Source organism: Coloeus monedula (genome assembly GCF_965178545.1).
Source record: "Coloeus monedula genome assembly, chromosome: 27".
Taxonomy (NCBI): Eukaryota; Metazoa; Chordata; class Aves; order Passeriformes; family Corvidae; genus Coloeus; species Coloeus monedula.
This window is the reverse complement of record NC_138807.1, coordinates 3319309-3343666: the sequence shown is the minus strand read 5'-3', so window position 1 is coordinate 3343666 and position 24358 is coordinate 3319309. Positions and strand designations below refer to the sequence as shown.

The 24358-nt window shown below is 49.7% G+C and overlaps 1 protein-coding gene across 1 annotated transcript in view; it reads left to right on the top strand.

The window, feature by feature from the left end:
- Positions 1 to 309: 309 nt before the first annotated feature.
- ARHGEF18 (Rho/Rac guanine nucleotide exchange factor 18) overlaps positions 310 to 24358 on the top strand; it is a gene marked incomplete at its 5' end in the record, with an annotated part of 48767 nt that continues 24718 nt past the window's right edge. Inside the window, 11 exons of the mRNA XM_082298060.1 lie at positions 310 to 385; positions 5420 to 5556; positions 5946 to 6430; positions 8040 to 8250; positions 8874 to 8988; positions 9614 to 9671; positions 9884 to 9928; positions 10210 to 10290; positions 10647 to 10752; positions 11264 to 11438; positions 23767 to 23834. Coding sequence (XP_082154186.1) covers positions 310 to 385; positions 5420 to 5556; positions 5946 to 6430; positions 8040 to 8250; positions 8874 to 8988; positions 9614 to 9671; positions 9884 to 9928; positions 10210 to 10290; positions 10647 to 10752; positions 11264 to 11438; positions 23767 to 23834 — 1557 coding nt within the window. The remainder of the gene's footprint in view (positions 386 to 5419; positions 5557 to 5945; positions 6431 to 8039; positions 8251 to 8873; positions 8989 to 9613; positions 9672 to 9883; positions 9929 to 10209; positions 10291 to 10646; positions 10753 to 11263; positions 11439 to 23766; positions 23835 to 24358) is intronic.

Genomic DNA, 24358 nt, shown 5'->3' with positions numbered 1-24358 from the left:
CTTGTTTTCTGTTTCTGCAAGCCTCGAGCAGCACTCAGGGGCTGTGTGTGCTCCGAGGCCACTAATCCTCAGGTCCAGCTGTAGGAAGTCACTGACCTGTCACACAGGTGGGAACGCCAGGGACCAGGAATTTCTCTCTGGCTACAGCTTCCATCAGCTGATACTTCTGACAAAACACTTGGCTTCTCCACTCCCCCCTTGGCAGCCCCTGGGCTGCAGCCTGCAGCGCTGCCTTAGAGCGCGCTGAGCTCTGCCGTGCTCCGTGCCGGCGTCTCCTGCTCGGGGTCGTACCTTGCACGGGGCTCCCAAATGTCAGACTCGCTGCTCAACCACTCCTGGCCATCGTTTTCCAAGCGCTGGAAGAAGAGATGGTCCTTTAAGCGAGGTAATGGCCTGTGGGGACAGGGGGCTGAGTGTGTGGCGGGAGCTGGGTTGTGGCAGGGACAGCCTGTCCTGGACTGAGCAGGTACCAAAGAACCCCAGGGGCCCCAGGCAGAGCTTGTTCCGAGGTGCCCCCCGCTCCTCCCTGCAGGGGACACTGCCTTAATGGTGGTTAACGCTTTTCCTTCCATTTAATCTTCTTTTCAAGGCACATAATTGCCTCCAGGAGCTGGGTAATGGGTTAAATATCAGCCTTCTGGTTTTGTAATAAGTTTGTTTCGTGGCTGGCAGTGAGCTGGAGGTCCCGGTGCTTGCAGACAGCTGTCTCTGCATGCTGCCTGGCCAGAGTTTGGTGTTTGAGGAGATGTGGGGGAAAAGATTCCTCCGGTCTTTCAGTGAAGGCTGACGAGCAGAGCCCCCATGCCCAGAGCCCTGGCAGTTTGGGTGGCCCTGGCTGGGCTTCACTTTGTCCAGCAGCAGGGGTGGGAAATGGCAGCAATTGGTGTGAAGTGGCCTCATTTCTGCATGCGGTGCCGTGACTTGGAAAGAGGGAAGTGAGAGCCCTGGGAAGCAGGACATTTGCAGTCCAGGAGGAGCCAGACACTGCTTGTGTCCTTGTGAGCAAACACTACCTTCAGGCTGATGCTTTTGGGTGCCTTTTCCTGCAGCACCAGGGCTCCTGCTACTCTTTCTCCTTCATTATTCCCCACCCACTCCCAGTTCTCTTCTGGAGTGGATGTGCAGGAGACCAAGATCCAAACTGAACAGTTGAGGGAAGGTTAATTCAGAGCAGGAGGCAGAGTCCTGCAGGCTCTGATGTGTGGTGAGCCCCAAGCAGCTCCCCCAAGCCCCAGCTGGACACCCCACTCCAGCCTCCCCAGTGCCATGCCTGCTGGGGGGTTATGGGCTCGCTGGGAAGGCACAGGTGGGCTGATTTCTCTAAGGAATGAATCAGCCTCACGGTGCTCCCAAGCACTGACTGCTTTGGAGAGGGCCTGGGTACAGCCAGCTCCCTTCAGCAGGTGCTTGCAGAGCAGTTTGTCCTGTTGTGCTTGGGCACAAAATGCTCAGGTCTCACTCAGCCCCCCTCTCACGCTGATGTTCTGTAGTGTGGTACTCGCTGGTCCACGTGGGACAAACCCTGCAGAGCCCTGCAGAGCCACTGCAGGAACCTGCACAGAGACTTGGAGGGACTCAGAGGGGCTGCAAAGCCCCCTGAGCCCTGCTGAGACCCTTCAGCTGAGAGACAGCAGAGAACAGTCCTGGCTCCCTGCTCCTCTGCCCTCTGTGCCCAAGAGCCCAGCCCCAGGCGCGGTGATAAGGCAGCAGCTCTGTACAGTGTGTTACAGTGTGGGACAGCTTATCTTCCCCTGCTCCTGCCCACAGCCAATCCCCACCGCTGCCAGTGCTGGCCACGAGGGGCCCACGCCAGGCGAGGGACTGCACTTCAGCTGATCTTGGCACAGGGAGTTCAACACTTGCTTTCCAGAGGTTTTTCCCTATAGCTCTGGACACCCTGCAACAGGATATGTGAAGGGCAGCTGGTGCGGGGCAGGCAGAGCAGGGGTGGATCAAGGGAAGATGGAATCATTTTTGTTTCTTGTCCGTGATGCTCTCCATGGTTTCCCAACAGTCTCTATCCCTGACTGCTGGGAAATGCCCAGACATGCTTGTCTTTCCTTCCTCCTGGGATTGTTTCATGGAGCAGAACTGCCCAGTGCCTTTGTCCTGCCACGTTTGGTGTGGCCTTTCCCCGATGGGAATGCAGACAGGGTTTGATGTCGAGGATGTGACTGGTGTGGCCAGAGCTCACATCCCTGTTTTCCTCTGACATGTCCCCTCCCAGCGCCAGTCTGACTCCAGGGTCACTCGGGGACATGCAGCATCCTGCACCAAGCCAAGGGACAGGCAGGTGAGGAAGGGACACTGCTGGCAGGGCTTGTTCCAGTGCTGGCTGCTCTGGTGCTGTCACCTGCTGTGACACCTGTGGGTGCAGCTCCAGTGACCGGCCTGTCCCACAGAAACCAGCAGAGCCACTTACAGGAGGGAGGGTTTGAGTGGAGGTCTGAATTGGAATTACGAAAATCTCTGTTGGGATCCCAGTGGCCTTGGGCACAGCTGCAGCAGCATGAAGCCTTCTTCCTTGAGGCAGAGCAGGTCAGCCAGCTGATCCCGCTGTCCCCACAGCATCAAACCCCCTGAGACCATCCCAGACTGTCACATGCTGTGGATGCCTGTTACTGCTTCCTTCCTCCCCACGCAGCAGCCTGGAGTCATCATGTTTCACCCGTGGGAAGCTCTGGCAAAGTGCAGGAACCATCCCAGCCCAGCCAGCGATGCTTCCTCCCCAGCTCTGCCCCGGGAATTCCTCTGAGGAGGCTGCTCCCTGCAGCAATAACCTTTTATGGTTTCCAGCCAGAGACGAATTAAGCAATGGCAATACCTAATCTGCTTAATGTTCTCCTAAAGCAAACAGCATTTGTTCTTGAAAGTGTCATTTTGTTATCCCATCTCCAGCTTCAGCTGAGGAAAGGTGACTGCTGCTGTCTGCCAGAGCCTGGGGGGGCCGAGATTCCCTGTCCCCTTGCCACCATGCTGGAGGCTGGGTCCTTCCAAACAGGCAGAGTGCGGGACACAAGGGGCTCCAGATTTTGCCACACTTGCTGACACATTGGTGACCACCTTGATCATTGATACAGGGATGTTCACAGCCCCCCAGACCTGCCTCTTTCCTATGTGAGCTCCACGCTGGTCCTTCCTTGCCCATCATCCCACAACCTGATGCCGAAGGTGTATTTTCCCTGTGAGCCCCTCTGTCACCCCCTCGCCCAAGCGCCTGCTCGGTGCCAGCCCAGCCTCTGCAGTGGGAGCCTGGCACTGCCGTGGCTGGTGCTCACACATTGCCTAAAATGGTGTCCCCAAGGCTGCCGCCGTGTGCGCCGTGTGCCGCTGCCTCGACCCCGAGCTCTGATTTATCGCCTGTTGAACCGAGTGTCTGAAGCCTCCGAGGAGGATTTAAGTCCTTTGGTGGGTCTGGATGGGGTCTGTTGACTGCAGCCCATGCCTTGGCCAAATCCTGAGCCCTGCATGGCACAGGCACAGCACAGGGAATATTTTCCAGGCCTCCGAGGAGCTGACTCTGTTCCAGGGATGCACTTTAGGGCTGCATGGAGCCTGGTGCAGGCCCAGAGTAGCCTTGGCGGGATGACTGGATGCTGCTTGGGAGAAAAAACTCCTTGTTTTAGTTAAACCTTCAGGCCAGGGCCCTGGCCTCTGTCAGGCCACAGCCCTTGTCAGCTCTTGCTTCCTCCCAGGGCTTTGCTGCCTTCCTTGTGGGTAGTTCGCTGCTCAAGGGATGGCAAGAGCAGGGAATCTCCTTTTCCTTCCTTCCTTCCTTGGACCGGTATGAGGGGAAGCACCATTTGTCCTGGTCTCCCTGGGATGCTCCCCACATCCTGGTTGCTGCCCCTGGGTCCATTGTACCTTAGCTTTCATTCCAGCCTGTTTGGGGGGTTGAATGGCTTTCACTGCCTGCTGAGAGCTTTGGCTGCTGTTTCCTACAAGCTCATGCCAAAACCTGGGCTGGTTCAAGGGTGTATTCACTTCATCATGCTGATTTTTGATTGCAAGCTGAATCCAGGTGCACTGAGGAAAGCAAAAGGTGATGTTTAATAGCTCACTAAATCTCTGCCAGTTGCAGATGTGGCTCAGGGACATCCTGGGCAAGAATTGTTCTGTTCATTAAAAACGTCGTGTGAAGTAAATTTTACAGCCTTGCTAGAAGGCCTGCTTCAAATTTTCCTTGGTCTTGTAGCTAGAAACCCCTTAATTAAAATAATGCCTTCAGAAGTGTTTTCTTTCTATATTATTTATAGTCCTTCACTTGAAACCATCCCAGACATTTGAACACACCAATTGCTCCTTAAAACAGAAAATCTGGCATCTACAGCATGCAGTGGGATCCAAGGAACAAACCTCCAAACTCTCCCTCACGTTTGCTGCTTTTTTCTAGTTGGCACCAGGCAATTCCTGGCTGAATTGTGTAGCTTTATAACCCACAGCAGGACGCAAACTTTCCAAGAGTGTGTTTTTTAACAATGTCTTCCTCATATTAATGTTTTTATGCTTGGCTTTCCCAGAGTGTGATGGGTTTCTAGCAGTTTCCTGCTGGTTTTTCCCATTGCATAGATATGGCTGCTTACAGTCTTGCTGTTGTTCTCTGCATCTTCAGAGATCCACCACGGTGCTTCAGCCAACAGCCTGGCTTTTTTCCTTTGCCTCAGCTGTGTGTGTCTCGAAGGAATAAAAAGCCTCCGTGAGTCATGAGATGGTTCAGGGATTGTGGCTAAGGTTTACACAGTGTCTCGCTCCATAGGAATGTGCTTCAGTCAGCTGGACCAGCTATTGTATCACAAAACACATCCAGACCTTGGTTTTGTTTCTCAATGAGTTATCAGATGGTGTACATACACTCAGGTTCACACTCCTGTCTGGGGAGAATCCACAGGAGTGGTCTGGAACCAGGAGAATTATGTGCTCCCAGTAGTGCTCTGCATATTCTGTGTTGCCTGGAGCCACTAATATATCTCCAGTTTGCCTCCCAATATCCTTTATTACCCACCCAGGCATCCTTTATTCCTTAGGGATGAAAATAAAATCACTGCCAGTATTTTTATTCCTAGACTTCTGATTTAAATGTCCATAATGTCAGTAACAGATATCAAAATACGCTTAATTCTTTTACTGTGGGAAAAAGCCTCTGCAGCATAGGACACCTTATGAGGGTCTGGCTGGGACAGTGCAAGCCTGGTTTGTCCCCTTCCACATGCTGCAGGGGTGAGGTTTCTGCTGCCAGGAAATCCCTGCACCAGGATCAAGACTGCTGTGGTCTGGAGATTGCCCAGCACTGACTGTCTGTGAAGGAGCAGAGGGCACATGAAGCACTTCAGCGCTGCCTGATGTCACCTGTGGGTGTGCAGCTGGTTTTCCATCCCTCACAGATGTCTGGTTACCTGCTGAGACCTTCTCTGTCTTGCAGGGTCCGACTGCAAGCCGTGCTTACAGGAATTCACTGACCACCACAGCCCTGCCTTGGAGTATCCCACCCCCAAAAGCTTCCTCCCATCCCTGATCACTGAGGATGATTCCTTCTGCACCAGCATGGCTGAAGAAAAGGCAAGTGTCCTCTTTCCTGCTGCTACCACCATGCAAGGCAGAGGCCAGGGGCAGCAAACTGGGTGGTCAGAACCATATCCAGAGAGGTTTGTGGTGGAATAGGAATGGGGAGAGGGATACTGATCCAGACTGTGAAGGAATACAACGTTATATTGCTTCTGCTGCTGGGAAAAATCGTATCTATGTGCTTTGTATTGGTGTTGGGGGGAATAAGGCACAGAGGGACCCTGAGGTGGTGGGGCTGGGGCAAGTCTGGCTGTGAGGGGCAGTAGGGGAGAGTGACTATTAGAAAGTCTGGCCCTGCTCTGCATCCCAAGATCTGCACAGGAGGTGTCCCCTTTGCAGGACTGGTGCGAGGCTCTCAGGCAGGATTTGTGCTGCCTTTGCAGGAGGACTCATCTTCCACAGAGCTGGATGTCCCAGCAGCAGACTTGCAGGGCAGCACGGAGGATCTCCTCTCAGACTCTGCTCTCCATGGCACAGAGTATTACAAAGATCTGGGACTCCTGAGCCTGCCGACTGCCAGAACAGTGCCAGACACAGCAGCACAGCCAGAACAAGGAACCCAGACTGGGTCTGCCCTTCGCTCATTGGAAGAGAGACCAAGGGCTCTGAGCAAACTGTCTGTGGATGTTGCTTTTTCCAATCCCATTTCCTGCTTGGCCGACTGTCGTTTTCTGAACAAAGGCCACCTGTGCTCCTGTGCAGCGGTGCCAGGTGATGGTACCAGCACTTCTGAGCATCCTGCAGAGACAGACAATGAGCTGGACATGCAGGAGGCCCAGGATTCCTTCCCCACGCTGGTGAGATCTATGTCCACGTCCCGGAGGCACAGCTGGGAGAGCCCTCTGTCACCCGTGGACTGCAGGCGCAGGTACGGAGGGACTGTGAGTGATATTTGATGTACACAATGCAATGGAGGTGTGAGGCTGGAGACATCACACTGCCCGCAGCTCCAGCTGCTGCTGGGTGGTCTCCCTTGCCTGTCAGCATCTGCCAGAGCAGCTGGACACCCACCACTCATGTTAGGTGGGATGTGGAAGGGGAAGTGCTAGGGCAGCAAGAGGCTTTAATGTCTCCTTGGAAGTAGGAAGACCCTCTTTTCCTGCTGTTGGGGCTGGGAAGAGGATCTCTCATTTCTGTCTGGAAGGAATCTTGAACAGCATCAGTTGCCCCGATGACCTCCATCCTCTGGCTCAAAGGGAATTTTTCCCATCAAAGAGGGATTAAGAGAGCTCTGTCAAATCCTTTTTCTTCTTGTCTGTGAGTTGGTGTGGTAGGGCCTGTGCCTGAAAGCACTGTGCTGTCCTCCAACCCTCTGCCCTCCATGTGGCTGCAGAGGAGGTTGCATTTGTAGCATGATGCTGAGCTCTGGCTGGGAGCAGAGTTAGGCCTGGCATTCCTGCCATCCTCTGCTCCTGCCACATGAATGCCTTGAGCTCCAGGTTCCTCCATGAATGCTTTCCCTGCTGACAAATGTATTGATCTCCCAGCTGACTGGGATTTAGGTGCAAGCCAGCAAGGACTATTTTTATCTCTCCTCCTTATATGGTACCCTAAAATTATCTCAGCCTGAAATCTTGGCAGTTCTTTATCAAGCTCAGACTTTGGTTCTCAGACCTATTGTTGTCCCATGTGCCATGGATCATTCACAGTTTATGCTGTAACAGGCACATGAGTAACAGTGGCATGGAGTGGCTGTTGGTGTCAGGGACACGTTCTGTCCCCTCGCTGGGTGATGAAGCACATGTGAGCAGGAGGCCAGGGAAGGGGAATACACCCCACTGTTCCCTAAGCAAACGCTTCCTGAAGCCTGCCTGTGGCAGCAGGAATGAAGTGACAGTGATCTGCAGACAGAACCCATGTAGAGACTAAGATTTTCCACTGAGCTTTATCCATCATTTTGCTTCTGTGTTGTTGTCACTACAACAGCACTTGGTGGGCAGGACACTGTGGGGCACTGAGGGAGCTGGTCCACCCCTCATTTCCCAGAAAATAATTTTTTTCCTTCCTCAAAGCTGGGCCCTGGTGGGAGCAGGATTTATGGCATGATGCCACAGTGGTGATGTGATAAACATCATCTGCCACTTCTAAATGCCCAGAGGGACTTTTCTGGATGGCAGCTGACAGGGCAGCAGCTCCAGGGCAGGCAGGACAGGCTGCTGCCAGGGTGGCTGCACAGTCTCAGGGGTTGCTAAGAGATCAGTGTGAGCCGTCCAGCACTAAACATCCCGGGTGACCAAGGAGCTGGGGACCCACTGGTGGCAGCCAGAGAAGAAGTTGTTCTTAACAGGCTCAGGACTTGGTGTCCAGGCTGACGCTTCCTGTCATTTCCTTTCCCACGTGCCTGCTCTGGTGAGCCTCCTTGGCCCAGTTGCATGAGCTCTCTAGGACCACCCAGCCAAGGACATTGCAGGGGCTGTGCCATGCCGGGCACACTGGGTCAGGTCTGCTCAACTGGCTTGTTCCTCTCCCCTGATTAGGTTCAGCCTGGATGTCACAGAGCTGGGCAGTGACCCAGAGCAGGACGATGTGGAGAAGAGGAGCCAGTCCTGCCTCCAGCCTCACGTGTCCCTTCAGCTGCCCAAAGGGGAACTGGGAGCCTGGAGCAGCAGTCAGGGTGGCACAGTGATCAAAGTGGAGATAGAGCCACTGCGCCCAGACCTTGTGGCCAGCCCCGGCTTGCAGCAGGTGGTGAGTGGGGAGCGCTGTGCACGGGGACAGCAGGGCTAACTGCAAAAGCAGTGTCAGCTGCAGGCTGGACTCCTTCAATGCCAGTGTGGAACCAGGAGGTCTGCAGGAATCTCAGCAAGGATGGGCTTTCTCAGATAAACTGCCCCATCTTGTGGGATAAAGGCCCTGGGAGCTGCCTGTAGTACAGCCCTCTTTTCCTATATATTTAGCTGGAATTTCCCTTGTGCAACCTGTGCCTGTTGCCTCTTGTCCTGTTACTGCAGCTCTAAGAAGAGTCTGGCCCTATCTTCTCTCTAATCCTCTGTCAGGTAGTTGAAGACAGCAGTGTCACACTCCCTCACACACTGCTTTGCTCTGGGGAATACCTTTAGACTCAATTAATATTAAAAGGACAATTGCATCACGGTGCTACATGTCCAGTAAAAGCGAGAAGTGCCTAAGAAGGTTTCAGGCATGACTGCCACTTACTCCAGCCTTCCTGGAGCCAACAAACAGCTGGGCCTAATGGTGTCCTGCATCATAACCCTGCCAAAACAAGAGGGAAAGGGTGAGCAATCACCTGCGATGGAGGCTTCCTTGGTGCACAAAGCACCAATGATTTCTGTGACTTTTTACTTCTCCAGAAATGTGTCAGCAGTGAAAAGAGATTGAGGTCCAAGTCTGTCCCATCAGCCTGTGAGACCATTGCCTCCCCCCAGATACCTCACAGTTTCAACACTTCTCTTCCAGCTGTGGAAGGTTGGTATAGACTCTATGCCATTAAATGGGTTCAAGGTGTGATTAAGAAGATAAAAAACAGGAGCCGTAGCTTCCAGAAGTGTGGACAGCCTCTGCTTTCCCTTCTGCATGGTCCCAAGAGCTCCTGAAGTACAAAGCCAAGCTGGCTGTGAGTCTGGCCCTGGCTAGCAGTGCAGTCTCAGCTCAGACATGCCCATCCCCAGTGACACACTGCCACATAACCTCCCTGTGGCTGGTGCATTGGTCACTCCCTACTCAAGTCCCAGCCGTGAGGATTGCCATGGAGCAAAATGTACAGGTTTCAGAGCCTGGGAAGCAGAGGGGAGGCTGGCTGTCATGGGGCAGGGCTCTGGGGTGGTACCAGCTCCTACCCTACTGAGAGCAGGACCCTCAGCAGCAAATATAATACAGACTGTGGAGGGGAGGGGTAACACAGAAAGTGATGCAGCCTTTGCTTCCCTCACAGAAATGTGGAGCATTTCTCCCTCCCTAACTGCTCCTGAAATTTCTTCCTTACCAATCAAGACAGAGTGGGAGCCCAGCAAGATTAACAGGGTCCAGTTGCATAGATTGGTGCTCTGCAAAGGCAAACCAGAATCCCTGCTGAGAGAGTTTTGTGTTCCAGGTGTTGAACCCCCTGCTCTGGAGATGCTGGAGAAGGACCACGTGTCCCCAGACCATGTGTAGGTATTGTCAGTCCTGGCTGGTTTGAGATGCAGGAGATTTTTTTGAGTGTATCTGAGCTACTGGGCAACAGCAAAGGAGATCCCACTCCCTGCTGGGGCATAGCTGAGCAGCTGGTCATAAACCAGTGCCTGAGGCTTTGTGTGGGGCAGAATGTCTGTGCAATGATATTTTCTAATCCCTTGCCTTTCTCTTGCCCCATCCTTGGTAGGTTAATTGTCCAGAAGGTACTTCAGGAGCTGAAACATTACCATGGGTAAGTGTGTCTGGGAGAGGGATGTGTGGGCAGGTCACAGGTCTGCCTAAGACCCAGCTGGTAAAGGACTCTTGGTCCCTTGAGGGGCAAATCCCCAGGGTATCAGAATCACTGATTTATTCCAGTGAAACCAGGGTAGAATTGCAAGGAGAAGGGGCATTTCACGTACCTCCTCAGTAACTCTAAAAGTGTTCCTGCCCCATCTAGAAGATGAGTTTCAGCTGACCCAGAAGTTCTGCTCATGTGTTCTTTGCTGTGTCTGATGCCTTTTCCCTGCCCAGGGTGAAGCAGAGAGCTTGTGTGCAAGAAGGCAGCGATTCTTCCCAGCAGAACCTCACTTGGTTTGAGTTCCTGTCTAATGAGTAAGTGAGACAGCAGGTGACACACCCTTTGTGTTCTGAGAGCAGACTGATTTTGAGTCCCACTCCATCGAAGCTCTACTGCCCTGCTAATCCTGTGTGCAGGACACTGGTATCTGCAGGGGTTCAGCCAGGGGTGTGGCACTGAATAAAACTTGCACACATAGTCTGAAAGTTCAGCTCCTTATTTGCAAGTGTCTCATTAATAAATGACATGGCCAAAACAGATCCTCCAGAAGATGGAAAGCTCACACTTGGGGTCCTAAAGTAATGCTTCAATGAACTTCATCAGTGATCTCCCTAAGATGGGCTTGGTCAGTGAATTTCCCCCTTTTTAAGATGTTTTGGTCTCCTTTCAGAAACGAGGACAGTGGGAAGAGCGATAAAGCAGAGAAAGGCACAAAGGTGATGCGACGTCTGAGTTCCCTGCGGAGCCGAGTCACCGGATCCTGGCAGAAAGATAAGGTGAGAGAGAGATGTTGAATTTGTGGAAGGAATTGTTAAATTCGTCAAGTAGAAAAGGCAGTCTGACCGTAGTGAACAGTTAGCTGGATTGCTTTTGGATGGCTGAGGCCTCTATGTTGGTCAGCAGATGCACTGTGACCCCTAAAGTAGTGGTAGTGCATGGAACTGAGTGCATGGATCCCTGAATTCCAGCCCACCTTGCTCCAGGGCATGTTCTGGATGCTCTTATGCTGCCTTGGCACTGTGCATAGCAAGAGGAGTGCCTTGGCTGGGTGATTGCCTGGATCACTCTTCATGGCAGGAGGAGCTTGCAGAGGGACAGCCAAGTGTGTCCTGCCCTTCATCACAAATAGACTTAGACTAGAGGGACTGGCCCAAGCCTTGGGAAGGCTTTTGGGAAAAGCATTGCCATCCCACTGTACCTGCTGCCCACCACCTTTCTGCTCGTTTGTACCAGTGGGGAAAGGAACGTGTGGGCCTGTGATTGAGCTGTGTTCTTCTCTCCTTCCAGGGTAAGAACAAAGATCAGCCCAAGGAGAGAGAGAAGGAGAAAGAGGCAAAGGAGACAAAAGAGAGGTGTAAAGATATCAATGGGCACCAGCTCGTGCCAGGGGTTTTCTCCAGTTGCACCAGCTGCTCACTGTGTGCCAAACCTCTTGGGAATAAAAGTGGTCTGCAGTGCCTGAGTGAGTATGGCTGTCACTGCCTGGCTCTGCCCCAGCCTGTGCTCCCTGCCTGCCCTCCAGCCCAGGCCGTTCTCCTGCCTAAACCAGCCCCCTGGATTGCTTCACTTCTCTGCCTGGCTCGACTCTACCCCACCACCCTGCTTGGCCTGGCTTGGTTGTTTCTCCAAATAGTCTAAATGATCTCTGAATCATGCCTGGCAATAATTTATCCTCATTTTCTTTGGCCACTTGACCATTTCCTGCCCCTTTCCCCCAAGGAGGGTTCTAGGTCAACTTCTCTTTTATTATTTTTTTTTATTATTATGAAGTTCTGCTTTGCCTGAACAAATACCCCAACTGCTTGAGTGTAGCTGGATCTTTCAGGTTGTTTTTCACAACTGCAGTGATGTTTCAGCTCAGCATCTGCCCTATGCACGGGCACAGGGATTTCTAGAGCATCCAAAACTTTATTAACTAACAAAAAGTCAAATCTTGCCTCCCAGAACCTGCATGGGTGAGACTGTTGCTTTTCAGCTCTAAGTAGTGCCAGCATGCGTGGGCCTCTGTGCTCCCACTGCATCCACTGTGGCATGGCTTTGGCTGACAACCCTGTCCCTCCTCTTTGGGGCAGGTACTCAGGGCACTGAAGAACATTTTAATTCCCAAGGGATTGTCTGTGGGCAGAGAAAATTTTCTGGAAACGAAAGGATTGCTCTCTTTCTCCACCCTGTGCCCTCAAGCAATTCTTGCTCTCCAGTGAGCATCTCTCAGAGGCTCTTAAGGTCAGTAAAACCTTTCTGGGGCATAATGGGACTGACTGCCCTCGGACATGTGTGGTGAGAAATATAATTTCCCTTCAGGGAAGCTGGAGGGAAATTGAAAAGGGGCACAGACCTGGCTATTAGTGAGCATTTTTCAGGCACCACAGCAAAATGTAGGAAGCAGGGAGCTGAATAAGAGCTTTGTGGATATTTAGAGAGAACCTAAATACTACGGCAGGAAGCAGAGTTGGGCCTTGTCATTCCTGTGTAAGGAACCTCCCAGCCAGAGGCTCTGTTTGCAGTCCTGCACACTGCTTTACAGAAATACCTTAACCTGGAAGGATACAGACAGTCCTTGATCCCCATGAGCGTGGAGCCATGCTCTGTATGGTCTTGGGAACTCTGAGGGCATTGTTACTGTGAGTGATTCTCCCCTGGACAATCGTATGGAGATCTGTGATTTGGAGTTGAAGCTAGCTGTTGAAATGAGAGTGTGGCTCAGCATGGCTTGTCCATCATAAATACACAGGGATTGGACAGGAGTTATAGTAACTTTCACCTTGTTTCCCAGCCCTTCCATGAGGAATCTGTGTTCTGTCTTGTGAACATTCAGGAGAAAAACTCCAAGGTGGTTGAGGTACTGGTTTGTGTTTGGGACTCTGTGACATCTCCTTTGGCTCTTGGCTGCCCAGGCTAACGCAGGTGGCAGAGCAGCACAGCTTGTTTTATAATGCTCTGTTTGCAGTGGCTTGAACTGAGGTTGAACAATTGGGCAGGGTTCTGAGATGTCCATTACAATTAATGGCCTGCCTGTGGTGAGAGCTGGGCTGGGACTTGTGGTGAGACAGCTGACAGCCTGAGAGTGTCTATATTTGGATGATGCTGGGCTGAAACCTTTGCAAGCTGCTGCTGAGCTGGTAGTTGATATCAGCAGCTCCCATTACTGCAGCTCGGAGCAGTGTGTGGTCTCCTGACTAGTCCATGATAGAGCTCTGGAACAGCAAGCTCCGGGGCCACCGGGAAGCCGGGGCAGCAGGCCTACTTTTCAGAAGTGTGAGCAGCTCTGTCAGGCTCAGTCTGAGCCGTGGCTGCTGCCAGGATGTGAGGACATTTGGCTGCGCCTCTTGTTTTCTCCTCATGAGCTCGCATTTGACTATCCCTACGCCTTGGCCCCCAGCCAGCCCTCGGCCCACCGCTGGTCAGGTGCTGCTGTTGCTGTTGTTGTCTCCGTGGTATTTTTAACTGCAGCACCACCACGTGGTCCAAGGAAAAACGGGCTCGTGGAAAACACAGGAAAAGATGGTGGTTAAAGAAGGGGATAAGCTGGAGGGGGAGGAAGGATGGGGGAATGATTACAAGCCTGAGGTTTTTTCACTGTAGACACAAAAAGTCCGGTGACTTCCATGGCTGTGGTGAGCTAGATGAGCAAAAGCTTTCTTATTAGAGACACTAACAGCAGGAGGAATTCTGCATTTAAGTCAGAACAAAAACCCAGTGTTCTGCTAGAAACGGTGTGAGCTGTGGAGAAAGTGGGCAGCTCGGATAGCCTGGTACACTCTAACTCCTTTCTCTCTCCCACTGATTCCTCCCATCTATCCTCACCCCACACAACACAGAGTCTCCCAGGGGAGGAGGCTGTGCTGTGTGTCGAGGGTAGAGATGCAGGAGAGTCTCTGAAGCTCACAGATGTGCAGTTAGGAGCCTGGCAGGGATGAAAAACAAAGAGGAATGATTGCAGTCATCTCAACAACAGCGGCCACCCAAACTCTGCTGTTATGTAAACTATGAGCTGTGAGTCTCTAGGTTTATTGTTCACCTGGAAATGAGAAAGCTCCTCTTGAGCCTTTGCTATCACGGGTAGAGAAGGTTCTGTGCCTAAATTAATCCTCTCTTATAAACATGCTTCCAGAGTTTATGCAACAAGAGTTAGATGAGTCCCAGGGAAGCCCTGACAGGAGGAGAGCTCTCCAAGCAGGCTGTGCCATGGAGGCGAGCCAGGGATATGCTGTGGAATACAGATGGAAGGAGGATTGCTTCCCTTGAGCTTGAGCACTGGGGTAGAGGTGGGTCTTCTACATCTTTAGCTGACAGTCAGTTGCCATTACTTCATGAGAAAGACAGAGCCCAAGCCCCCACAGGGGTGTCAGATTGACCATCCTCTCCCAAGGAAACTGATAGCTGCAACTAAAATTTGGCAAGCTTCAGACAAACTCCTTTGAGAGAAGGTGCTCATTTTAATGAATCTTCCTGAACAATACAGGCTGTGCTGGACTGTCCACCTGTCCTAGGCTGACCCTTGCTGGCTGCTTCAGTGCACTGGCTGATCTCTAACTGGTTGCTGTAACAATTGGTCTCCAGGATTTATTTAAGGCATGTTGTGAAAGAGGTTTGGAGAACCATTTCCTTTCTCACAATGAGTAAGGGAGAGGACACGGATTTTCACAGTTTGTCAGGCAAACATCCTCCACCCGTGGCCAAGATGAGGCCAGAATAGCTTTTGGTTTAGACCTGAAATTTGGTATGAAATTCACCTCTCATTCAGCTCTTGCACCTGCATGGTTTTGCTTTTGGATTCCCAGTGCAGTACCAATAAGCTAATAGGTGAAGGATAGTTTTGGCTTATGGTAAGGAGGAATTACTTGATTTTCTATCCTGAAATTTCTGTTCATAGCCCACACAGAGTCCTGAGAAATCTGAAAAACAGCAGGCAACCTGGAACTCTGCATTTCTGGAGAGAGACACAGCTGCCAAAAATCTTCTGTTTTGGGGGGGAAAAAGGAGGTTTGGCTGCTGTAACATGATGACAGTGATAAATGGACTGGGAGTCCCACTTGGAATAAACTATTACTGACAGGAGTCCAAATAAACAGAGGCAAAACCAGAGCAGCTGCGTCAGGCTGTGGGTTAAGGTGTTCTGAGCCAATGGAGCAAATGTAAAAGCGGCTGCAGCGCTGGTTGCAGAGGAAACACTGGCTGAGCTGAGTGTCCTGACACAGAGCTGGCTCAGCCAGCTCGAGAGGGCTTAGAAAAGGAAACCAAAGTACATCCTACTCTCAGTGCTTCTCCTTTTCTGCTTTTCACTTTCTTTTTGTATCTGGGCAGTACTACCTTGATCTGGAACATCTCCAAGTGCTGCTTCTTCCATTCCCTGATAAATGAGGATCTTGTACATTTGGGCTGACAAATGCATAAGGACAGTAATCAACCTGAGACATTCAGCAAGAAATCTTTTGTTATTACAGAATTACACAGGATTAGACAGTTGGTGCTCTTCTCTTCTTTGCAATCCAAACCTTAGCTCCAAGCTACAGAGTCTTGGAGCTGGCTGCTGTGCCAGATTTTGCACTGATTTTGTGGCGATGCCCTGAGGCCGCACAAGCACAGCACGTTCTCTCCATGACAGCTGCAGTTGGGCAATCTGCAACGCTTTACTTTTATATTACAGCAAAGCACGAAGTTTGAAGTGCCTAAGGATTAATCAGTCACCAAGTGACATCCAGCTGTTTGCCACCAAACTGCTTTATTTAATGATCATTTCTCTGTAGTGCTGACAGGCCCCAATCCCCAACTGGGATCTCAGTGTACTCAGTCCTGTAGAGAAGCAGCACAAAAGTGAACATTTTGAAAAAGCTTGCAACTATGAGACAAAGATAAAAATAAAATCGATTAAACAGGTGGCAGTGTGGAAATCAGAGACCACATTGGCCCCACGGCAGGATTTCATCACATTTCCAGCCCAGACAGTGGCAGGTTCTTTCAAAGCAACATGGGAAAGCTGCAGGGTGGATTTTGAGAGGAAAGTTTGTTCTGTAATCATGTATGTTGTGTTTTCAAGCTCAACAAGCAAGTAGGATATGTGTGATTTAAAATATGACAAACTTTTGATCAGTACTGTAAATCCTCAGAGTGAAATTGGGAGGTGAGGTTGGGTGGTTAGCTCTTCCCAGTTTTCCTCCCTGCACCAAGTACCCCAGCAACCCAGTGCTAGTACATCAAACCTTATTGGTGGCAAGGAAAAGGTGTTTTTTCCAGCAAGCAGTTTGGTTCTAGGGGTCAGTGCATGGATTTACTGCTAGGGAAGATAATTCCCCTTTGCTCTCGTCGTTTGTCTGTGCAGGGGTCACCGACAAAGGCCTGGGCAGGGACTCACTGTTGAGGGGTGGATAGGGAAAGCCAGCGCTTGCCAACCCTCCAGGCACTGCAGCCTTGCCTTGGCAGGGTGTTTGTAAACACTCCAGCACATTGGGATGGCAAATCCCACCAGCCTTTTAGTAACAAATTATGTATTTCAAGTCCCAGGCACTGTGCAAACACATGAAGTGCCATGCTGATGGTGTCACTGGGGTGCCACATCTCATCTGTTAGGGGCCTCTTCAGTCTGGGAGGAACCATGTGCCCTCCCTGAGAGGAAAGTATGGGCTACGGGTGGCCATGTGCCCTCCCTGAGGGGAAAACAGGGGTTGGGGGGCCCATGTGTCCTCCCTCAGAGAAGTCATGGGTTCTGGGCAGCCATGTGCCCTCCCTGAGGAAAAAGTGCAGTCCATGTCCTCCCTGAGGGGAAAGCACAGGCTGAGGATGCTCATGCTGTCCCTGAGGGGGACATGCTCTGTCCCCCTGAGGGGGACAAGGCCCTGTGCCCTTCCTGAGAGAAAATGCAGGTGATGGGTGGCCATGTCCTCCCTGCAAGAGGAAGGAGCAGACAATGTGTGGTTGTGTAGGGCCCTCCCTGAGAATGAAGCACAGGCTGAGGATGCTCATGCCCTCCGTGAGGGAGACATGCGTGTTGGGGGCCCTGTGCCCTCCCTGCAGGAGGAAGGAACAGGCCATGAGTGGCCATGTGCCCTCCCTGAAGGAAAGTGAGGGTTGTGGGTGGCTCTGCTTTCCCTGATGGAAAGCGCGGGGCTAGAGGGACCGCGTGCCCTCTCTGAGGGGAAAGTGATGGCTCTGGATGGCTCTGCCCTCTCTGAGAGGCAGGAGCAGCTGGAGTGGCTGTGTCCTCCATGAGGGGAACAAGGTGGGCCAAGGGATGGCGTGGAGGGATGCGCTCCACCCTGAGGAGTGCCCTCCCTCACAGAAGGCACAAGCTGTGGGTAGTTGTACCCTTTCTGAAAACGCAGGCTAGGGGTGGCCATGTGCCCTCCTTGAAGGGAAAGGTGCTTGTGCACTCCCTGAGGGGAAAGCGTGGGTCAGGGCTGGGTGTGCTCTTCCCGAGGAAGGAGCAAGCTAAGGGTGGCCGTGTGCTCTTCCTGGGGAGTGGGCATGAGCTGTAGGTGCTCATGGTATCCCTGAAAGGCTGAGGATGTTTATGTGCCTTCCTTGAGAGGAGCGTGTGGGCTAAGGATGCTCATGCCCTCCCTGAGGGGAAAACATGGGCTAAGAATGTCTGCGTGCCCTCCTTGAGGGGAAAGTGCAAGATATGGGTGCTCGTGCCCTCCCTGAGGGAAAAACACGGGTTAAGGGTGTCCGTGTGCCCTCCCTGAGAGGAAAACACGGGTTAATGGTGTCCGTGTGCCCTCCCTGAGCGGAACGTGCGGGCTGCGTGTGCTTGTGCGCTCTCCCTGACGGCAAAGCGCGGGCTAATGGTGTCCGTGTGCTGTCCCTGAGAGGAAAGCACGGGCTCACAGTGTCCCTGTGCCGTCCCTAAGGGGCCAGGACCGGCTCGGCCGTGCCGCGGCGCGCAGGCGCACCCTCGTCCCTATTTTCCCTTCCGGGACACGGGGGCGTTTCCTGTTGCTGTGGCGGCGGCTCCCGGGACCGAGAGGGAACCGGCGGCTCCCCGGGGAGTCCGGTAAGAGACCGGGCTGTCAGCGCGCCCGCCGGCCCCCGGCTCCGCTCCCCCCCCGGCCCTAGCGAGCCCCCGGGAACCGGCACCCCCTCCCCGCGGCGCGGGGACCGCTCGGCCCCGGTCCCTGTGCGGGCAGCGGGGGCTCAGAGGGCTCCACGGGGTCCCGGCGTTTGGCCGGGGCAGCGGGTTGGTCTTCGCTTTGCCCCAGTCCCGCAGGTTTACAGCCGTCCCGACCTTTGCAGCTCGGGGCTTCAGCTGCAGGACGGGACGCAGCTTGAAAGATGCAGTGTTTACATTAGAAAGCGCTTTTAAGGGCTACCAAAGGAGTGAAAAATGTTGCTGTGTGCGGTAGGGAGGCGAGCGGCTGTAGCCTGTATGAAACCGGCTCTCTTTATGCCACAGCTTGAGTCTGAGCATCCTTGTGATCATTAAATCCCGCACCTCGTCCTTTCCGTTCTTACACACATTGGATGTACTGGTGCTGAGAAAAGTGTGGGATGTGCGTGAGAAGACCTTAAATGCGTTAGGAAAAAAATGGTGAAAACTTCCCCTTATCCACAATTGCGAAGACTGACCCATTTTAAATATTCCACGGCCCTGGCTCCTTGGGGAGAGGAGCGGGTGATGATATCAGCTTAGCTTGTGTGTGCTGAAAGGAAACGCCAGCAGGAGCTGGGAGTGGTGATGGATTTTGTAGGAGGAGCGGGGAAACAGGCAGTGATTCGAACAAATAGCTTTCTGAATGTTTCTGGTATTATATTTGGTGTTGCTGCTCCAATAAATAAGCTTAATTTCTGAATATTGTTTGAAGATTTGGTGTGTCACCGAGAGAAAAAAGGGCTGCTTCTTGGTTCCTTTGCACTCCCCTCTTAAGGGGGTTTTATGGGAAGCTTTTTTATTTGGCACTTTTTGTTTAAATTTATAAAAGTAATCGTTTCTCTTTGGCACGGTGAAATAAAAGAAACCCACGGAACATGGCTCTCAAACAGGAGCCATCGGACATTGTGTGTTGTAGTTCCACCTACTGTTTACCTATGAAATATTTTAAATACCTTTTATGATTGTCATAGTTGCTGCTTCAGTTCTGTAGTGTAGACTGGGGGAAGGGTTCAGTGTGAGAGAATTGAATTGAGACTCCAGTTTCTTTTAGGATAATATGCAGATTTTACTTGGCATTGTTTAAAAACCAGAACTATCAGTTGTTTATGTGTTTCTGTGCCCCGTGGCTGCCAGAACTTGCAGTGTTCGGAATCACACAACCCCTCTTTTGCTTCATCCAACTGATATTTTGACAATAAAACCAGATACAGTGAGTAAGTAATTTTAGGTTGTTCTGGAGACAAAGAGGAATGCTCTAACAGGGAGGCTGAAACTTGATAATTTAGTGCTGTTGCTCTCTGGCGTGGATTGTCTCTGTTTCAGAATGTGAATATCTCATCTCCCTGCACCCTTCCAGTTTTTGGTTTCTGCCTCTGCCTAATTAGGCAAGTGAGAAAACAAGTAAACACCAGCCACTGGAGCCACTAGGACAAAGTTAAATCTGCTCCAAGTTCCTCAAGATACCTGACCTGGATTTACCCGATACAGAAACTTCCTCGTGTTCCACTGAAACTCCTCCTCTTTTCTGAGAAGTTTTATCACAGGCACTCTGCTTTTTCTGGAATGCTGTGGTGGTTTGAAATGTTTCTTGGCCATCGTGTTGTGTATATCTCTGTATAAATGCAGAGTTTATATTCTGTGTTAATCATTCATATGCGGGTTGTTTCCTTTGTCAGTTCAAGAGGGAGGAGTTCCCTCCCTGTGGTGTAAGGGTGAGGAAGGAGGGAAGAGATTCTCTTTGATCCCTGAAGCACAGGACAGTTGAAAACAGGAAAAAATATTAAAATTATTAATTTTACAAGGAAGCTAATTTGTCCTTGGCTTTCTTCAGCTGCTTGGATTTCATAGGTGGCGAATATATCCTTAGTACTGAAGAGAGTTCTTGAACTCCTTGTATCATTAGAATCACTGTTAAAATCTGTCCCTGTTTGAACTTAGCTGCCTTAAAGTATTTTTTTAATCTGTTATTTAAAAAATAAACAAAAAAAATTCTTGAGATAAAGAAAGTCAATAGTTCAATTTTAGATTAATCACAGCATTTTTGTCTGTTAGTTGTTGTTTGCAAGTGGCCTTTTAAGAGTTATTTTATTGGGCAGTACCGTTCCAGACCAAAGGTCAGGGTCATAGTGCTCATAATGTCTGGTGAGTCATAGATTTGTCCTGGAATCCAATTCTGAAAGACATTTATAGGACATTGGCAGTGTCTGATCCCCTGGAAGGTATTCCAGCTGAGGGAAAAAATGTCTTTGCCTGCCCCTTTCCAGCCAGGTTTGTTGCCCTCTCATACTGTGAACAGGGTGATGCTTTTGAGTGTTGTAATATGTTGTCCAGTAAAATGCTCCTAGGTTGTAAATTACTTTCTGTGAGCCATTGGGAAAACATCTCATTAATAAGGGAAGGATTTTTTTATACCAGATAGTAAATTCATTACCCTCAGTCATGAACAGGATCTTTTCTGATGTTTATGAGCCTTTTAGTCGTAAATATTTCTTTGCTGGTTGAGGTCCTTGCTTTAGTCACTCATGAGGTCATCTTTGGCACAGGCCTCTGCAAAATGCTTCAAGGGAGTGACAGTCCCTGTAGTAAGCAGATCTGGGATAATGTGATGCTCCCAAAATTCTCAGCCTTAATTCCAAACCTGCTGATTAAACCCCAGGAACAGCCCTGGTGGGTTTGCTCAGTTTCCACAGTCTGTGTGGGTCAGCTGCTCTGGTACCCTTAGCTGTAGCAGTGGTGCTGCTGTCCCCATCCAGTTGAGGTGACCCAAATCCTTGGACCTTTTTGGTGTGTTGGCACTTTGTCTGGTGTTCTCAGCACTGGCCAGAGTTGCAGCCCTTCTGCATAGTCTGTATCAAGATGAAATCCTTTGGAGGGTCTGTTTTTCCCCTGCCAAATTAATCTTCTTGCTGTTCAGTGAGTGATTGAGGGAGGAGAAGACAAGGAAGAGCCTGGATGCAGCCCTCTGAGTTTTTATCTCTGCCTTTCTCAGGAATATCTTCTGTACCTCTCCTGTTTGGGAAGATCTTGCTGACAGAACTGTCCTTTTTTTTTTTTTTTTTTTTGGACCTTCCCAAATTCTTGATCTGAATAAGACCAAATGCTACCGATGGTAAATGCAAAAATAATTTTCTTTGTCAGTTTGAGCTTACTGATGCTGCTTTACTCTGGATGGCTGGAAAAGATAGAAATCTGGTATTTTTCCACACCTGTCAACAACCCTTCATGTGTATCTCTGCTCTTAAACATCAGCCTCCATGTGTGCAGATTCCTGTCCCTTCTTTACTGTCCCCTGTCCCTAATTCTTCTCTTTGCTGACCCCTGCAGTTCTCTGATACCGTTTTCAGAGAGGCTTAATAAGAATGCAGAATAATAAGAATAAATGCAGAAATCTTACATGCATAGAAAGGAAACCACAGTCACTAGTGTTCAAAAGCTCCTTCTCATCCTGAATAAGAGTGTCCTTCCTTCAGCACTGCAAAAGTGTGTTGAATAGAGGAAGCTGGAGCATGTTCTATAAAATGAAATATGCTTATAAAACAGTCTTCTGACAGGTTTCAGATTTCTCTTATGTGGGCAAAAATAATGCCACTTTGAAGTCATTAAGTAAATGCATTTAAAATTGTCTCATGGAGAATCAGGTCCTTGGATTCAGCTGCAGTTTCCTGCGGCTTTTTTGTAGCATTTTCCTGTTTTCTAGTATGTTCTCCAGTGTTGTGTAAAGAACCTTTCAGCAGTGTAGGGAAGTCATACACAGCACTATTAGATATGTCAGCTGATTAAGTGAAAAATACCTACTGAGAGCACCACAAGCTGTTCTCTTTAACAGAGCAAGGGCATGATTTTAAAATTGAAATACATTTTTAAGTGAGATCCCTTTTACAGTTACCTTAAAAAAGAACCCAAGCTTTTCAAGTGGGAATTGGTCCTACTAATCATTGATAGGAAAAGAATTACTGAATGTAATCACTAAAAATGCGTAAATGTCAGGGAATATGAATATCTAGTTGAAGTTTGATGTTTCTGGATGACTACATGACAGAATTCTAGATGAGTTAACGTGGATTTCAGGACCGTGTGGGAAGGCAGTGGCTGTAGGAACATGGGGCATCCATCAGACTGCCTGTTCTTCCCTGAAGGGAACCCATCTGTGAGCAGGACTTGAAGCCAACCCAGCCTGACGTAATGGAGAATTTTCTCTATTTCCTTTTGTGTGGTGATTTTTGTCCTACAGTTTGTCTCTTTGTCTCAGGAGAAAAGGGATTTCCATTGTCAACTACTTGTTTGTTGTTGAGGCATATCTTTTAACAAGTTCTTCATTCCCTCTTGGTAGGTGGAGACCTTATCGCTGCCGAAATAATGAATACATTTGTTGTTCTCTACACAGTTTTAATAAGTGAATAACTTTGATACATTTTTCTCGTGCATTTGCAGAGGCACATACATTTGAAATTAGATGCGGTGCCTTTTGATTTGTGGCATGGGGTGTGGTAGTGGTAGGAATATCCCAAATAAGAGAAGTTGTGGGAGGTGACAGTTTTTGTGGATTTTTTTTGTGGCAGGCACTTGGGAGCAGAACTCTGCACTTCATTTCCCACATTTGGGGAAGTTGTATAACATGTAGGCATCTGGCAGGTCTGTACACTCAGTCTTTCTCTCAGTCTTGTTTTTATATCTTTATTAATTTACTTGTGTTTAAAGCCAAGTAAGTATTTTGGTCCTGTTCTCAGGCTTTTGCTGAAATCATGGGAAACACAAGTGAGCATCTCTCTAGGTTAGCCAGGAGCCTTAAAGCAGATCCCCAGTCCTGGTGCCAGGCGGGGGTGGTTCTGAAGAAACCTTGAATAGTTTTTCCTCTGTGCTTTAAACATAAAGTGGCTTTTCTCTAGCAGGTATGGTGTTCATCTTTCCAGTTTTGTTCTATTTCTCTTTTAACACGCATGTCTGGGAAAAGGCAAATCCTGGTGTCCTTTACTGACTTGTTGGTATCCTGCTTTGCTTTTTATGAAGGATCTTGTTTTATAGATAGGCAGAAAGGCTGCAGAAAATATTTGGCACTATCAGTTCCCCTCCTGTTTTTTCAAGAAGTAGTTATCAGAAGGGAAAAAAGCAGAGATTGGATTTTATTATACTGATTTTATTATACATAGTTTTATGGCTTTTGAGTGAGAGGACTGCTTTCGCTCCTGTATCTGGGAACAATTCTTTTGTGCAGCTGAAAGGGTGGTACTGCTGTGGTGCTGGTAATGCTCTGATGATTCTGGAGAGTGTTTTGATCTTTAATTTACTGTGGTTACTGCAGCTCCCAGCAATAGTCCGTGCAGAAAGGCAGCTATTCCTGTGGAGTCGGAAGAATTGCTGCCCTCTTGACTGGTATCAATTTTGAATGGAGAGACATGGAAATGGCCTTTGCAAAGATGAGGAAAACTGTGCTCCACTCAGTGGAGGTTGGGCAGAAAACTGGTCGTGCATTCCAGAGTGGCTCTTGGTTCTTGCATGTGTGAATTGCACTCAGTTGTTCAGTCTTACTGAAAAAACTCGAGGGTTTGGTATAAAATCAAGACCAGAACATGCACAATAAGGATGCTTGCCACAACACCTGAGCTTACTCTGCGTCTCTTTCAAAATTAAGATCCTTTATGTGTCATTATTCCTTTCCCTACACAGGAAAGAAGAATAATTAAAACTTTGTGTATGTGCATTTCAGATTGTGCAGTGAATGTCCACAAGAACTGCAAGAGTTTGCTGACTGAATGCAGCAGCATCAGACCCAAGGTGGGCTTTAACATTTGTTCTTTTTTATAATAACGAGGCTTGACATAATAAGTTTAATTTATGTGAGTGGTTTAATTTACATCAGTCGAGAATCTTGCCCTACATCTTCGAGACACCAAGTAGTTATTAACCTGTCACTATGGTAATCAGTGATAACTTACGGAGGGGAAATAAAGTGAAATGTTTTATTGCTATACAGCAAATTACTTAGCCTGTGTCCCAGAACTGTGACTAACCCTAAGAATGCTCCAACCTATCATTTTTTTGGGGAATATAGTTGAATGTTGTGCCATCTCAAAACTGATGGAAGACCATGAGGGATGGAGGGGAATTTGGTCATAACAGTTGCATGTTATTTCTAAGCTGGAAAATGCAGAATAAATTATTTCATTTGGGAACTGTGATGAACTTTGTCTTGCTGTTTATTTTTTATCTCTGTCACCCTGGTGCCTGTGATTGCATGTAAGGTCACAGGTTGTTTCACATAGATGTCTATCTGTTGGGGTTTTTTGTTCTGGTATTGG